We start from the raw sequence: 18,468 nt of genomic DNA, 5'->3' as shown, positions 1-18,468 counted from the left end.
AGCTTGAGTATGTAAAGATTTTCGCCAGACTCAGCTGTACATTGTTTCGCACCTGTTTACAGTTATGCTCCAGATGAGAGTAAACAAAATCTTTATTCAGCGAGTGACGATATACATTAACGGAACACGTCGGCTGTTGAAATGAATCGACGCCTGCCCACATGTATATTCAGACGTCCTACACACTAGCTGTATGCGTGATGCAACTAAATGTACGTATGTTACATGCACAGATAAATACATGTACGTGTTTAACATGCACACATAAATACAAGTACGTATGTAACATGCACACATAAATACATGTACGTATGTAACATGCACACATAAATATATGTACGTATGTACATACACACATAAATACACGTATTCAGACACCATTTCTTTCTTTGTTTACTTATTTATTTACTTTACGTTTGACGCCATACTCCAAGATATGCTTAATAATAAACACCATACACAAGACAAAGATAAAAAATTAATTAATATACAGGGTGTCCCAGAAGTCGTGCACCATCCTGATTTTTCATTTTTTTCTGTGTTTCAGATTTATTACTGATTTTCATTTTTTTTCTCTCTTTCAGAGTTAATTATGGCTAGTAAGCTAACAGTACAAAAAAGAGTTGAATTGGTTTTTATGTTTGGAAGAGATGGGGCAACACATCGCTATGTAGCCTACGCGTATGCATGATGGCCGTCACGTTCATCTCAAGGTGATTATTATCTGTTGGCCTAACTAGGGCCGGCGGGGCACAATGATCCAGGAGCCTCCCACCAATGCGGTCGCTGTGAGTTCAAGTCCAGCTCATGCTGGCTTCCTCTCCGGTCGTAGGTGGAAAGGTCTGTCAGCAACTTGCAAATAGTCGTGAGTTTCCTCACACCATAACGCTGGCCGCCGTCGTATAAGTGAAATATTCTTCAGTACGGTTATATATCTATTTTGCCTTATAAAATGTAGGCCTATATAGGCCTACGTACATTATACTTCCAGTTTGAGCTTTTTTTTTATACAGTATATGACATATATCAAAAGAGAGTTAAAATGCAATAGAATAAAATAATTATACACGTAATATGTAATGAATAACGTGTAACGCAACAAACGCCTCTATATGGCAGAAACAGACACTGTGTAATACGAAATACGGCATTGTTCACACTTCTGCTCGTGTACTTAGAAGATGTACATACATGGCCTAGAGCACACAATTACATGATAAACGCTTTACATATGAACACTTTATTGTCTATTCTCGCATACTTGCAACTAAAAGATGCTCCATCGCCCCAACTAGTTTTTGTTGTAGCTAGCCGTTCTGTAATAGTTATAGTTTAAGGCTATATTTAATAGTAAACAATAAAACACTACCTGCATACGTGTATGTGCCTAGTTGGAGATGTAGAGCCTCCGTGACCTTTGCCCCCCGAGTACCTTGCATAAGTGCGACTTGAATCACCCGCCAGCCAATGAGAAGTCGCCGTCGAGATCACGTGGGTTTATGTAAGCCGGGCATTGAGGCTGTATATCTACATCACAGAATAAAACAGTTCTGTGCCAGTAAGGTGTTGTACTATGACGGTGAGCGAATTGGAGGTGGATCCTTCGGCTCTGTGTTTGTCATCTTGATGGTGATCTGGTGACTAAGGGACACAACATGGTAGATCTAGCCAAACAAGCCTTTTCTACCAATAATTTTGACTTGGCGGCCGAAATCTACGAGAGGTCTATCAAGGAAAATGGCCCCGCTGTGGATTTGTACCTGGGTCTGGCCGACAGTTTTGCACGCAGTGGACACTTTAGAAGAGCCTTCGAGACGTACTCTCAAGCCTTCCGACTGGGTGTAGTGTTCCCTGAGAAGTTAAAACATTTGGTGACGTCTTTGATAGAGACTGTGGCCCGGAAGGACAGCCAGTCCGTTCCGCGGCAGAAGCTGCTCATACATGTTTCTCTGCACAGCTTGTCGTGGTATCCTCAATGATCCCGTCACTATCCCGTGTGGCCATTCATTCTGTCGAAAATGTCTGGAGAGAGATTTGACCAAAACTTGTCCGACGTGTGGAGCGACGCATTATTTTATGAAGATTAATTATATCAAGTCGAACATTTTACTGGCCCGTGTTGTGGAAAAGTGGTTTCCAATCAACGAAAGGCTGTGAAATTGAAAGCTGAAGCCAACGAACAATTTGCAAAAAGGAATTTTGAAAAATGCTATACACCTTTATTCACAGGCCCTACATTTAGGTAAGTTTATCGTTATATTTCTCAGTTTTTGTATTTACCGGTATTGCGTAATTGCTGACACCAAGGTCTGTTTGCCGAAATGAGGTCAGAGCGACTTGTTACGTAAACACATGACATGATCGCCCGAGCTTTGATGTTTGCCTGCACTATGGGCCGTACACAAACCCTCAGAAATTAAATACATTTTCTCCTTTGAGCTCAAATTGCATGGAAACAATATGTAAGCATTTCTAGTGATTCGATAGTGTAATGATGTTGTATAACTGCCCAATACGCTGTTATAAAACTAGGTTATGGCTGCTCGCATTAACTGGAGTGGGTCTGTCAACTGAACTGGAACAGCTTGCACTTGTGTTATAATTTTGTAACCCTGCTCCACACGCGTTCGCTCAGATCGTTCACTGATTATTTTATAAATGTTGATCTCCAGTGGTGTGACAGTCTTTACCATTTCCAATTTATACAGGAGAAGTCAGCATCGGTTACAAAAGCCTTGCCTCGTTTTGTAATGGGTTGTTTGAGGTCAATGGCCCATATTTTGTGGGACGTCCAATATTAGCAAAGGGGCTCTGTACTGGGGGGCCACGCATTTGCCAACTAGCCTTTTGTGTTATACATTGCATGTTCCCCTATTCAAAATCATTGCTTCTTCCATTCTTTATATTAGATTTCTTGAGTATTATTCACGTATATTAATTGACAGAATGGAACACATAATTGTACACAGTAAATGTAAAAATGAGAAATAGTTACAGTACCCTTTCAGTTTAGCACTAAAGCTATAAGCCACTATAAGCTGGCACTAAATTCTATGTCTGTTTATTTCTTTTTTTTTTTTTGCAGCTCCACATGATCATCTACTAGCCAGCAATAGATCACATTGCCTATGCATCTATATATAAATTCAAGCAGGCATTAGCTGATGCAGATTTAGTGATATCCTTACGACCAGATTGGCCAAAGGTGAATATTAGAACTACATTTCAAGTATGCTGCTTAGGTGTTTAAACATTCTTGATTTAAATATTAATGGTTTTAAAACATTTGGTTTAGTTATATCATGAGTGAAAACATATCAAGAGTGAAAACATATCAAGAGTGTAACTGTCAGATTAGTAATATTGCATTTCCTAATGTACCAATAATACTTTTCTTGAAGTATTTGTATGTTGAAAATTTTAAAATCACATTAACAAAACTTGTTACTTTAAATTTATAAAATTGTTTTATTTTTGTTTTCTGTTCTACATACTTTGAATCCAATGCAAGTTCATAATATATTTAAATTGTATTTGCATAATGACGATTCTATTGACCTAAAGTCTTTGTTGTTTCTTGCAGGGATATTTCCGTAAAGGTTGTGCATTATTCGGTCTTGCCGACTACGAAGGTTGTGTTGTTGCTCTACTTCAGTGCTTGGCATTGGATTCTGAGGTCACCTCTGCTAAAAACTATTTATCTAAGGTATGACAGGAAAGGTTTTTTATAGTTTTCCTTAACCTTCATTTTCTTTTAGTGGATGATTTTTTTTTGTTCATAGAATAAATGAGAGCAGAAATGCAGATGAGATTTTTGCAAATAGTTTTGTCCTTGTTGTAACGTTTTCCTCTAGCAGGTATATATGAAAAGCTGAGGTAACAAAGCCCGCTAGCATCAAGATCTTGAATATGAGTTTTAAAATAAACTTCTGCAAAAAGATGTAAATAATATAGGAAGAAGAGGTGAATTGCCTTTTGTGTTTGGAAAAAGAATTGGATAATGTTGAGTTTGAAAGCTAATGCTGGTTTCCAAGAAAATAAATATATATTTTCGTATCATCTTCTTATTTACTCTATCAACATATCTGTTGTGTAAATAGTAAGCTGCCTAAAAAGTATATATGACCATTGTCTGAAACAGTTACCCTAATGTGATTTAAAGTATGCGCTTAAAAGTTTCTGAAGCCTGACACAAGCAACATTTTGTGCTTCTGGCTTGGACATTTAATTAGATTGAATGCGGACATTTAAACCATGATATGAGCAAAGAACAAAGATATTGTGCAAAAATATCCTTACTGTGGCCCAAAGCAAGAAAACCTTTTCACACATTTTTATAACATTTCTTTTTCTAGACTGAAAGTGTTATTTTCTGTGACACCCTGATGTAACTTGGCAAATCCACATAGGCAGAAGATTAAAGGTCGATAAAGTCCCATTGTGAGAGATTTCTTGTTTTGTTCAACTGCCTTTGAATTTTAACAGGCAATGTATATTTTATCATGTACAAATATGCACACATTGGTTGTTACAGTCGATTGGTTTTGTTTCAGGCTCTACATAAGATCCTGTCTCCTCTACCTCCGGATGATGTGAAAAGTGCTGAGCTCCAGAGCACACTGCACCCATCCCCCCTCAGGAAACTCATCAATGCAAATTTTGATATGGACGCTCTGCTGCCTCATATAGCTGCTGATACTTTGCTACATCTGCAAAATGTTATTCAAGATACCATCACCACAGCAGTCAATTTCTCCAGAGTTGAGAGCCTGCCAGAGGTGGGAAAACCAGAGGTAGGACTTGTTGTCTTGTTTTTTTGTTGTTGTTTTTTTATTGATTGGAAATTAACTCTGTACACAAGGATATTTCATTTGCACACCCCATGATATGTGTAAGTTTTGACCCTCAAGGAGTCAGTGACCTCAGGATGAGGCAGTGGCCACTGGAGGAAGCTGAGGTAGTGACCACTGGAGGAGACAGTGACTTGAGGAGGAGAAAGTGACCTCTGACCAGTGAAGGAGGTATTTACCATTGTAGGAGGATGTGACTGTTGGAGGAAGTAGTGACCGCTGGAGGAGGCACTGACCATTTGAGGAGGCAGTGATCAGTGAAAGAGGAGGTGGTTTTACTGCATTTTATGTTCGCATTTCGCATTCACTTGAACATTGTTGGTGGTCACTGACCTCTCAGCGTATGCAACTTTTGAAAAATATGCCTCACCTAATTGTTTACTGCAGTCTGCTGTTTCCCCAAGAAATCTTACTGGAAGTGTGCTACCCTCATGGGTCATGGGCTCATACTGATAGCATGTGTGGAAAGCAGATCACAATTGAATGGACCAGTGAGCCCCACCCACTTAGAAACAAAAATTTATGTACATACGCTAATATTTAACTCGCTGTGTATTGCTTTTCATGCATGCATTTATAAAATATTCGACAAATAATGGTGTCGTTTAATTTGTATGCGCTCAACTGCATTTTGTGGGTTGACCTAATTTTGTAGATATTTTCAAGAATTTTTGCATTGGAATGTTTTGAAGATGCGTTAAACAAATATGTTTGACACTGAAATCTTTACTGGTGTTCGTTTGATTACAGCCCTGCTCTGAAGAGAAGTGTTGGCAGAACCAAGCTGACTGTTTAGGAGCCTCTAGCTCTGGAAGTCCAGTTAGATGTAAGTATATCTACATATCATGGTACCTATATGCATACCCCAATAATTTAACCATTTCATTTGTGTGTTTACAAGGAAGTTCACATGGACTGTTTACATCAGAAGAAATTGACGTAACTAACGAAACAGGTTTCATTGTTTTTTGACACTCTGAATACTAACAGAAGTTACGTTGTTAAGGTTGCAAAATGTAAGATGTGAAAAGGTTGAAGAATTGCAGTACATGTATTTAATTTCAAAATCTTAACTGTTTCTATATGATTGTGATGTTTTTGTCACTGTCTCAAGGCACCAAAGCACCTTAGTGTTTACATGTGTGAACATGTATTTCCCAAGGTATGTGTTCTACATAAGAGAACAGCTTCTAATGTTATGGTGGATGAATTTGCAAAGTGCGTTCATAACAGCTGATTTTTAGTAGTATTACCTCTCACAATAGGTATCAGGTTAATGTCCTGACTTACTAATACGCGATGTCGGTGGTGACCTTGCATGAAAATTAATTAGTTGGTTTATAGCTTCACGTAAGTGAATTACAAGCGTTAACAGGTGGGTAATAAATCGTGATGTGGTTTGGAGTGAGAGTGTACTTTAAGTGCCTGGTATGCAGAATCTGTTCATGTCATTAGGTGAACCCAGAGAAGCTGTATGTATGTGTGCAGTAGGTTAATCAGGTAAGGTATTTAAGTTCAATTAACAGGGGGTTGAAATTTCCGGGTTTCTATGTGAGAGAAAAAAATGTTAAAGATTGCTGTTGACAGGTAAGACACTTACGCCGTTCAGAGGGAATAATTAGTGAACAGGCAGGTTATTTTGATATGCGGAAACAAAGTCTACTGATCTGAAGATGCACAAACTGGTAATAGCGGTCGCTATGGTTAGCTGCTGTTACAAGCTGAAGTGGTGTAAGGCTAACTTGTGTTACAGGGCATTTCATTTTTTACCATCAAGATGTTCAAGCTGTACATGTGCAATATAAAAAAGATTCTAAATTATGCATTTACATTTTGTTGAAATCCCATTGCTCTAATGAACGAATGAACTAAAATGCAAGGTGCAGGTGCAAGAACATGATCTCTTGTGTTAAAACAGAATTGGATAGTCCAAAGATAGTGACTTATCCATGCAAATGACAAGATGTTCTGCTTCTGTTGTCAATGTTTTTCTGGTCAGAATAGCCCAGTTTACACATCCATCGTTATCAATCAGTCCACAAGACAAATGTTCACATGAGACTGGAGAATGGACTCTGTGACCTGGGCTTTAGAGTGCTAGATGGAGTTAAAGTCCAGCTCATGCTGGCTTCCTGTGCGAAGGTCCGTAGGTCTGCAGCAACCTGCGGATGATCATGGATTTCCCCTGGGCTTTGTCCAGTTTTCACACACCATAATGCTGGCTGCTGAATATATATTAATGTGAAATATTCTTGAGGAGAGCATAAAACAAATCTAATAAATATACAGAAAAGTAACATACATGATGGCAGTCAGATTTAGTGGGTGAGTAAACCATAGCCCTGTTTCAGTATGCATAAAATGAAATTATTTTGCTACATTGTCAATATATGTAGCAGAGACCTTTTGGGTGAGCTCTGCTTAGTTGATTTTGAATTGTTTTTACTCATGATGTAATACTATTTTGTTATTCAGGCAATTCGGCTCCGACGTCTTCCTCTAGCTCCCCGAGGCTGGTGGTCAAACGACCTCACTCAGGCTCCTTGTCTCCGCTGCAGGTCACCCAGGAGCAGATCCACTCTTGCCGCAAGCGCTTTCACGAACCTCTCAGTCCCACTCGCCAAGCTAACAAACATGCAAGTGAGTAACTCATACATGTATGATTTTTATCATGTATTACAATCCATTGATGGTTGTTTAATGTACGAATTACAGAAGTGCTCTGTTACACAGTAGTGAAACTCGTGTGCCTCGGGTAAAACACGAACGACTTAGTGAGTCACTGCGAAAGTTTTCAAGATGTGATGTACGTGCTTAAATTGCATATTGGTGGAAGACAAGCAGTCTTAAACAAATGGAAGAACACCCATGCAGTTCCATAAAGACATGGACCGTTGATTGTGACCAATATTCTACCAACAGTTACAAAGGGGGAATTTTCGTATTCCCTGTCAAAGGCCGACTTTGAACCCGCTACCTTGTGTGTCCTAGTGATTGAAAAGCTACATTTGAAGAATGTCTGTTTCAGAATGAAGTACGTAGTTGAAGTCATAACATATGCTAGTTGATATGCAAATCTGTTGTGTTTATAAATGCAGATGTTTCTGTATTCTTTTTCAGAGTCGGAAACAGAAGAGAAACCCCAACCTAAAGTGGAGTCCATTTTCCGTGTTCCCCAAGATCTGGTGAATGTGGAGGATTTTGATTGTAGTTTGTGCTACCGCTTGATTTATCAACCAGTAACTACTCCCTGTGGACACTCCTTCTGTCGCCAATGTCTAGATCGGTGCCTGGATCACAGGAGTGTATGTCCCTTGTGTAAAAGCTGTCTGGCTGAGGTAAGAAAACTACCTGTATTGTCTTGGGATGGTGTTACTGTTTCATTTGAAAAGAAGTCAGGAAGTCAGAGGGAAGGCAATTAGTTGGAAAAGCACTCTTTAAAGTTTAACACTGGTGAAAGATGTATGAATCACATGATGGAAAAGTTGTATATAATAACAATCACTACAGATATACATGACCATGTGAGTTATACCAAGCACTACAGATATACATGACCATGTGAGTTATACTAAGCGCTACAGATATACATGACCATGTGAGTTATACCAGGCACTACAGATATACATGACCATGTGAGTTATACCAAGCGCTATAGATATCCATGACCATGTGAGTTATACCAGGCACTACAGATATACATGACCATGTGAGTTATACCAGGCACTACAGATATGCATGACCATGTGAGTTATACCAGGCACTACAGATATGCATGACCATGTGAGTTATACCAGGCACTACAGATATGCATGACCATGTGAGTTACACCAGGCACTAAAGATATACATGACCATGTGAGTTATACCAGGCACTACAGATATACATGACCATGTGAGTTATACCAAGCACTACAGATATACATGACCATGTGAGTTATACCAAGCACTACAGATATACATGACCATGTGAGTTATACCAGGCACTACAGATATACATGACCATGTGAGTTATACCAAGCACTACAGATATACATGACCATGTGAGTTATACCAAGCATACGCTGATTCATGAAATAATCTTGTTCATAAACCTTTACATGTGGTAAACTCTCCTGGTGGCATGAGTTAAGATTATTCCGTGATTTATGCTTGATAATGTTGTGGAAGTAGCCAGTTTGCACAATCTCTCCATCAGGTAACACATTTTTGTTTTAAAGATTCTTTTGATGAAGTGGCAATAGCTGATTTTTTTAGTGAATTTTAGGTAATTTTCAAGACACATCTTTATGCTTCAAAAATTCTAAGCAGAACACATGTGTAAACATGTGAATACAGTGGGTAATGTTTGAGTCAGGGCTTGCTGGACTACTTATGTAAGTCAGAGCATTCATACTGTGGGTATTAATTGAGTCAAGGTTGTAAGGACAGGTCATTATACAGTGGAATGAAAATTGTAGTTAATCTGAATAAACTGAAATTGCTGTATCCCCTGACAAGCTTTATAGTCTGTGATAGACAGCTGTCTTACATGAGGAGTCCATTAGGGTCAACATCGGCTACAGTTTATGAATTTAATTTTTTTCTGTGTATACACTGTCATGAGCTGTCACACTCAGTCACACTCATAATACTGGTTGTCCTGTGTTATAAAATACTAAAGATAGCCTCTAAATGAAAACGAGGGATGTGAATGCTTACATTAAATGACAATGAAGTGAAAGACAGGCTTGTAAATTGAAAATGGACATATTAATTTCCCCCGGGCTATGTCTCTGCCCTTGATTTCTCCCTGCCAGGTCAAGCGTAACGTGTCATCATCCTGTACTTTTCAGGGAATCTTTGTGACACTTGAAAATTTATGTGAACTTGAACATAGTTTTTAAGTCGAAACCTGGAAAAAAAAAGTATACAAAGACTAGAACTGAGCTGAATTCTTTGGTTGTCTTCATGCAAGCACACTTGCATATCCTTGGGAGAAGCGAGATAGAATATCTTCGGCAGGGTGTAAAAATTAAATGTACAAATAAATTTGATCAAGAAAATAATAATTTATTGTAATCTGGATTATATGTGTGTTTTCCAGTATCTTGCTGAGCGCAGACAAGCCGTGACTGAGGCTATACAGACAATTGTGGAGACGTACTTCCCCATGGAAAGCAAAGATAGAAAACAGCTTCATGATGAAGAAATGACAGAGCTGGCCAGGTGAGTGGAGTTTGTGTAGACTATGTGTAGATCCTGTAAGGAAGTTAGTGGTTACGTGACACACCTGTTCTAGTTCATACCAAGAATTGTTCAGTATTACTTAATAAAAACAGAATGACCTAAGTTTTGGTCCATGCCTCTTCTCTGAAAATCTCTCAATCTCTTGTGTTCATAGTTTTTTCTCCCTGAAGAACTAGGCCAAATAATTATTTCACGTAGCTATTCCATTTCCTGAACATGCGTAAGAAGGGAGGTTTGTGATGCTATGTGATTTTATAGACTCATCCAACAAATGTCTCATTTCTGGTGTCTACTTCATCTGTCATCTCCACTATCTCCACAAGCGAATGAGTGAAACTATGGAAAATGAAACCATGATAACTCCATTTCAAGGTTTATTGTTTAATCATGAGGAATATTTACTGTACAGAGCTAATATTGACGTTATCATCCCAGATTCACTATATACACATATTAGCAAACCTGGAAATAATTTTAAGGTTGGTGGAGGATATAATAACATACCTCCCAGCTATTCACATTATTTCAAAAGTTACAATGCTATTAAATGGCATTTTTGTCCTATTGAACAGCTGGCCCCTGTCAAAGTACAATTTGGTGGAGGATCTTATCTTGCTGGGATCTGTCTATTACATGTTGCTGATGTGACAGTTATGATACATCCAGATTGTGATCATCTCACTATTTTTTTTTTTTTAGGATGGGTTCAGACAAACTACAGGAGATTCCCATTTTTGTGTGTACCCTGGCCTTCCCGTCTTTGCGGTGTCCACTCCACATATTTGAGCCTCGTTATCGACTGATGATCCGTCAGTGCATGGAGTCCGGGACAAGGCAGTTCGGCATGTGCATGTCACGCCTTGGCGAAAACAATGAGTGAGAAAGAGTTTTATAACAGAATGTGTTTACATACTGTATCTTCTAAACCAATTGTGTTAACAATATTCAATGTCAGAATGGTTGTGGGTTTCTCCCAGCAAAATGCTGGTCTCCATTGTGACACAAGTGAAATATTTTGAGTATGGTGTAATATACAATTCAAATCCAATCTTATCCATCTCACAATGGTCAATTTGTTGAACCTTAGAAGTATTAAAATATTCAGTTCAATGAAAGTGTGTAATGTGTACATGTAGTTTGCTGAATCAGCGCTTTATTGGGTTGATGGATGTGATTAACTAATATGTTTGTTGTCTGCTATCTGTGTTTGTAGGGAGACATTTGCCGACTTTGGGACTATGCTAGAGATACGTGATGTCCAGTTTTTCCCTGATGGGAGATCTATTGTTGATACGTTAGGAGGGAAGCGGTTTAAAGTGTTGAGTCGAGGAAATCGAGACGGGTACAACACAGCAAAGATAGAGTATTACAATGACAATGCTGTGTCAGAGGAAGAAGTCAAGGGTGAGTGACACTCTGTGGATTGGTCTTACTTGTACACCATGTCTGAATAAATTGTTTCTTTTTATCTCGGGTAGGAATATCAATTGAGTCTGACCATCTGTCATGCTGTGATTCCCGTGCAATAACTGCTTCAAATATTGTCCAATTTTGATAAAATTTTGTAACCAGATTCATTTTCTGGCCATTCAGATCAAATCTGAAAACCAGCTTGATATAAATTCTCTTAATATGCTTGTTTCTTATCTATTTGTACCATAATTTTGTAGTTTTTGTCAAAATAGTATGATTCGATTTCCGGTTGTATGTGGTGTGGCCACATGCTGTCAGAGGTTTATAGGGGAAGAAATTAATTCTCACTCCAGCAGAGTGTTCTGATCTGTTACTTTGTTGCCTTGGTATCTACTCTTGCATTTCCTTCTTGTCATGAGAAGGTGCACTTCAGTAAGCAGTTTGAGTCAGAACTCTGTTTTGTGTTCTAGAACTGAACAAGATGCAGGAGGAGACATACAAGGATGTCCAGCGCTGGCTTAAGCAATTGCCTGAGGGTCACCAGAGGCGGATCGAGGAGCACTTTGGGGAGTGCCCCTTACCTGACCCACAGTCTCATCTGAGCGGGAATGGACCCAACTGGGTGTGGTGGGCGGTCGCAGTTATGCCCCTTGATCCTCAGATACAGCTAGCCATGTTGGGGATGAAGTCAACCCGGGAGCGTCTGCAGGCGCTAAAGCGTGTGCTAAACTACCTGAGGCGGCGTGGGTCGCAATGACTATGGTCGATGAGGATCTTGGAAGTGGCACTAATTGGCTTTCTGGGATGGGCGATCTTAAGGCTGGGATGAAGTTTGCAACAGAATCTGACTCACAGTAAGCAGAAGGAAAAGACTCTTGACTGACAAAACAACAGGTGTCTTATATACAGGGTAGTGATAAACATCTGACTCAAAATCAGCAGAGGGAAAGACTTCAGCAGATAACAGATTTCCTATACACAGGGTAGCGATGAACATCTGACTCACAATCAGCAGAGGAAAGACTTCGGCAGATAAATTACATCTGATCCACACCTAATCACTCCCCTTGCTCTCCCTCCACGATTCAGCAGGGGTGATGGACTTCATATTGAGAGAAAAGCTTTTATGAAGATCGTGAGATGGCACACACTTTCAAGTCTTCCTTCTAACATGCGTTCAAGCTGTTGAAATCAGGGACAGCAATCCTAGTTCTTGGGCTGCTTTTGGAAGATATCCTAATGTTAAAATGCTAATCTCTGGTCTTAGCTGACTTGGGTTGATGGTCTATGTAGTTGGCTCTAACTGTTGACACTGGACATAGACTCCTCTAACTGTTGACACTGGACATGGACTCCTCTAACTGTTGACACTGGACATGGACTCCTCTAACTGTTGACACTGGACATGGACTCCTCTAACTGTTGACACTGGACATAGACTCCTCTAACTGTTGACACTGGACATAGACTCCTCTAACTGTTGACACTGGACATGGACTCCTCTAACTGTTGACACTGGACATAGACTCCTCTAACTGTTGACACTGGACATAGACTCCTCTAACTGTTGACACTGGACATGGACTCCTCTAACTGTTGACACTGGACATGGACTCCTCTAACTGTTGATACTGGACATGGACTCCTCTAACTGTTGACACTGGACATGGACTCCTCTAACTGTTGACACTGGACATAGACTCCTCTAACTGTTGACACTGGACATGGACTCCTCTAACTGTTGACACTGGACATGGACTCCTCTAACTGTTGATACTGGACATGGACTCCTCTAACTGTTGACACTGGACATGGACTCCTCTAACTGTTGACACTGGACATGGACTCCTCTAACTGTTGACACTGGACATGGACTCCTCTAACTGTTGATACTGGACATGGACTCCTCTAACTGTTGACACTGGACATGGACTCCTCTAACTGTTGACACTGGACATAGACTCCTCTAACTGTTGACACTGGACATGGACTCCTCTAACTGTTGACACTGGACATGGACTCCTCTAACTGTTGATACTGGACATGGACTCCTCTAACTGTTGACACTGGACATGGACTCCTCTAACTGTTGACACTGGACATAGACTCCTCTAACTGTTGACACTGGACATGGACTCCTCTAACTGTTGACACTGGACATGGACTCCTCTAACTGTTGACACTGTTCCTATGCTCCTGATTTTTTACAAAGCTTTTGAACTCCTGACATCTGACACAGCTCTTGGACTCTTGGACTGACCTTTGACACAGCTCTTGTACTCCTCTGACTTTTGACACAGCCCTTGGACTTATCTGACCTTTGACACAGCTATTGTACTGCTCTGACTTTTGACACAGCCCTTGGACTCCTGACCTTTGACACAGCGGTTCGACTCCTCTGACTTTTGACACAACTCTTGGATTCTTCTGACTATGACACTGATCCATGTCCAGAGGTTATGCTGATCTCTGCGTCTGGCTTGTTCCTTAATCTGTCCATTGTACACTGATAGGTGGTCGGGCGATGAGAGATAGAAGTCCAGTAGTAACTTAGCTACGGGAAGATTTCTGTGGTGTTTCAAGCATGCGTTCAAACACGTGCAGAAATGGTGACAAATTGAACTGTTAATATCAGTGTTTATACAAACGGTCATCACCTTTCAGTGGTGACTATTCTTCCAGCTGTGTGGTGTAAATGGATCTCATGCGAGAGATACCTAAATAGACATGTACATGTAGTCTTCTATGAAAGTATAGTACTGGTATTTAGCTATACTAGTATGGATATGGTGTCTTGGGAGATACAAGTTTGGGTATTGTGTCTTTGGGTGGGGTGGGTGGGGTGGGCAGGCTACCCTATGGGAGTGATGTGAGAGGGTACCCAAATGGCCATGGTGTCTAGGGCATACTGGTGTGGGCATGAGGTTTTTGGGATAACTCTGAGGACACGGTGATGTGTGGACACGGTGCCTCTGTTGGCCAACCACGTGTATAGACCTGTCTCGATTGCCACCATAGAAACAAAACATTGTCAGACTCTTTTAATACACTTAAAATGATAGGGTAATCTAAAAACTAATATAACCTCAACTGTAAATTTAATATGTCTTAATTTATTTGTACCTCAAAGACCAAGAGAAACCTCTCAATACAGTATTTTGGTGATTGTAAGAAAGACTCAGGAGTACTATATAGTGTGCTTGCCAGTTACCTCCCTTGAGCTTATGGGCGACTGCCTTGTAACTGTAAGTGTAACGGTTATATATCTGTGCTTAATACTAGTTACAGGAATTGTAGTTAAACAGGTGCTAGGAGCTATGAACTGTTATGTTGATAGATCAGGTCTAAATTTGTTGCCACCTAGAGCATTTCAGATGACCATTAACAGGGTAGGACAGTGCTTTTCCTTCCTGAGCTTTCTCAATATTTGAAATAACCATTGTTACATTTCATGTTATCGTTAAATTGTAGATAACTACTGAACCATTAATTCAGTGCTGGCTTGTTTTCCAAATTACTGTTTACATCTAACAATACCTTATGGACAAAGACATTTTATTTTGCGTGTACCTCTGTATTACGCAATTCATCAATCTCACATGAATGCATGTTCTTAATTGATGGTACCTGCTAACTTGCCTTGAGCAATACTCAGTACACGTGCACCCATTGGCCACATTTGTCAACTTGTACACGAATAATGTATGTAGCCTTAACATGTGTTATTTCTGCGACATGGTATGCGTGTTTGTGATATTAATGTCGCACCAAATGTTCACGTAACATAAAGTCTCGGGCATATCCAAAGCATAGCTTCAGAGCGCTGTGCTGTGAAAATCTTAACTTAAATCTATTTTACTCAATCGGTTCAGTTTTTGTCTCTAAGCTCTCAATATTAGGGCTTAGAGGTTGCTTGTAAACCGATTTTTTTTATGTAGTGAATGCTGGGGAAATCAAGACAGTTATTTACTTGGTAGGTGTCAGGTAACACTTGAAATTATGTGGCAGTGGACATTCGCCTGAGTATTATGGATATGAATGTTTTCTTCCACTCTAGCCACAGCGGAACTCTTGGGCTATGTATTTATTCACATGCTTTTACATTTCTTGCCATGCCAAATTATAGATGTATGGAAGCTAAGCTCTTTATTTATTTTATTCACAAGTTATGGGATACAACATGTCACAGACTCCAGAATGTTATTTGTCTACCCATTGAAACTTGTTTCACAAATTTTTCGTTCTGACTGAGTGTTAAAGCATAGATGTAGCATGGTAAAATGGTACTGTTAATAAAACATTGGAAATTTGCAAATATTGTATATTTATGTTCAGGATTTACCTTTGAATAGCTTTTTTACCATCGACCCTTAAGATAAATTAATGTAAAATTCTCTTATTAAATGGGGAAAAATGGAAAGATTCTTGTTGTGCATTATTATTTTGTATATCAGCAGGTGTTAGATATATTCTTTCATGTTCTCCAGCTGTGGCATTGAGTTTCAAAAGCAAGAAATGCCTACTATGGGGGGACTAGCAGCTCGATCAGTCTGTCTGCCTGTCTGCCAATCAGTTGGTTGGTGAAATTTTCTCACATGACAAGGGGCCTGTGCAACAAGACCCAGATGAGAAGCCCAAGACTTTAAAACTCAGCTCTACTTGTATTTTGGTTTCCTAACTGATAAGGTCTAGGAAACATGCCGAAAAAAAAAACAAAAAAAAAACGGGTTGGTCTTCGACTTGCTGCAGACTAGACTGTGGAGAGTTGATGGAAACTCGATCTGGTTTTGTCCACCAGGTTTGGCGGTAGTGGTGTACCCCATTCTCTTTCAGGCGTTTGGAAAGGTGTGGTAATTTCCTACAACTTATGTCTGTTTTCCTCCGCCTGGCTTAGATGTAGTGTTTCACCCTATTCTCTGTCAGGTGTTTGGAAAGGTGTGGTGATTTCGAACAGGATCTGTCTGGTTTCCTCCACCTGGCTTGACTCTAGCTTTGCACCCTATTCTCTGTCAGGTGTTTGGAAAGGTGTGGTGATTTCAAACAGGATTCATCTGGTTTCCTCCAGGTGTGGGGCTTTGATAGAGGCTCGGTCTGTTTTCCTCCACCCGGCTCAGATGTAGTGTTTCACCCTATTCTCTGTCAGGTGTTTGGAAAGGTGTGGTGATTTCAAACAGGATCCATCTGGCTTCCTCCAGGTGTGGAGCTTTAATAAAGGCTCGGCCTGGTTTCCTCCGCCTGCCTTGGCTGTTGCAGTGAATCCTAATACCTGTTGTGTTTGTCAAGGTGTGGTGATTTGATACTGGATGTGTCAGGCTTCCGCAAGGTGTGGTGATTTGATACGGGATGCGTCAGGTTTCCTGAAGGTGTGGTGATTTGATACCAAATGCGTCTGGTTTCCTCAAGGTGTGGTGATTTGATACCGAATGCGTCTGGTTTCCTCCAGGTGTGGTATTTTGATACCAGATGTGTCTGGTTTCCTCCACCCTTTTATTGTAGAATGTGAAGTTAAGAACCAATCTGTGAAATACATGGAGTACCAATACACGTACACCAGATTCCGGTTACTCGCTCCCCACCATACACGTACACCTGATTCTGGTTACTCGCTCCCCAACATACACGTACACCTGATTCTGGTTACTTGCTCCCCACCATACACGTACACCTGATTCTGGTTACTTGCTCCCCACCATACACGTACACCCGATTCTGGTTACTCGCTCCCCACCATACACGTACACCAGATTCCGGTTACTCGCTCCCCACCATACACGTACACCCGATTCTGGTTACTCGCTCCCCACCATACACGTACACCTGATTCCGGTTACTCACTCCCCACCATACACGTACACCAGATTCCGGTTACTCGCTCCCCACCATACACGTACACCAGATTCTGGTTACTCGCTCCCCACCATTCACGTACACCAGATTCCGGTTACTCGCTCCCCACCATACACGTACACCTAATTCGGGTTACTCGCTCCCCACCATACACGTACACCAGATTCCGGTTACTCGCTCCCCACCATACACGTACACTTGATTCCGGTTACTCGCTCCCCACCATACACGTACACCTGATTCTGGTTACTCACTTCCCACCATACACGTACACCAGATTCCGGTTACTCGCTCCCCACCATACACGTACACCTGATTCTGGTTACTCACTCCCCACCATACACGAACACCTGATTCCGGATACTCGCTCCCCACCATACACGTACACCACTCACTCCCCACTAGTCTCTACATTGTTCCTTATACACGTACACCAGATTCAGGTTACTCACTCCCCACCAGTCTCTACATTGTTCCTCATACACGTACACCAGATTCAGGTTACTCACTCCCCACCAGTCTCTACATTGTTCCTCATACACGTACACCAGATTCAGGTTACTCACTCCCCTCCAGTCTCTACATTGTTCCTCATACACGTACACCAGATTCAGGTAACTCACTCCCCACCAGTCTCTACATTGTTCCTCATACACGTACACCAGATTCAGGTAACTCACTCCCCACCAGTCTCTACATTGTTCCTCATACACATACACCAGATTCAGGTTACTCACTCCCCTCCAGTCTCTACATTGTTCCTCATACACATACACCAGATTCAGGTAACTCACTCCCCACCAGTCTGTACGATGTTCCTCAGACACGTACATCGGATTCAGGTTACTCACTCCCCACCAGTCTGTACGTTGTTCCTCATACACGTACACCAGATTCAGGTTACTCACTCCCCACCAGTCTCTATGTTGTTCCTCATACACGTACACCAGATTCAGGTTACTCACTCCCCACCAGTCTCTACATTGTTCCTCATACACATACACCAGATTCAGGTAACTCACTCCCCACCAGTCTCTACATTGTTCCTCATACACGTACACCAGATTCAGGTTACTCACTCCCCACCAGTCTCTACATTGTTCCTCATACACATACACCAGATTCAGGTT

At 40.8% G+C, this 18,468-nt stretch overlaps 1 protein-coding gene across 1 annotated transcript; it reads left to right on the top strand.

The window, feature by feature from the left end:
• The first annotated feature begins 1,532 nt into the window (after nucleotides 1-1,532).
• LOC135472740 (LON peptidase N-terminal domain and RING finger protein 1-like) lies at nucleotides 1,533-12,954 on the top strand. The gene is given in 15 exon segments (XM_064752401.1): nucleotides 1,533-1,909; nucleotides 1,911-2,137; nucleotides 2,140-2,207; nucleotides 2,209-2,242; nucleotides 3,086-3,123; nucleotides 3,125-3,205; nucleotides 3,584-3,706; nucleotides 4,554-4,793; nucleotides 5,601-5,676; nucleotides 7,326-7,490; nucleotides 7,971-8,188; nucleotides 9,936-10,057; nucleotides 10,778-10,954; nucleotides 11,292-11,482; nucleotides 11,962-12,954. Coding segments are annotated over 15 exon segments (2,301 nt in total). The 5' UTR covers nucleotides 1,533-1,655; the 3' UTR covers nucleotides 12,249-12,954.
• Nucleotides 12,955-18,468: the final 5,514 nt, after the last annotated feature.

The sequence above is a fragment of the Liolophura sinensis genome, chromosome 8, assembly GCF_032854445.1.
Source record: "Liolophura sinensis isolate JHLJ2023 chromosome 8, CUHK_Ljap_v2, whole genome shotgun sequence".
Taxonomy (NCBI): Eukaryota; Metazoa; Mollusca; class Polyplacophora; order Chitonida; family Chitonidae; genus Liolophura; species Liolophura sinensis.
Note: the sequence above shows the minus strand (reverse complement) of the source record. Positions and strands in the feature narration are given on the sequence as shown.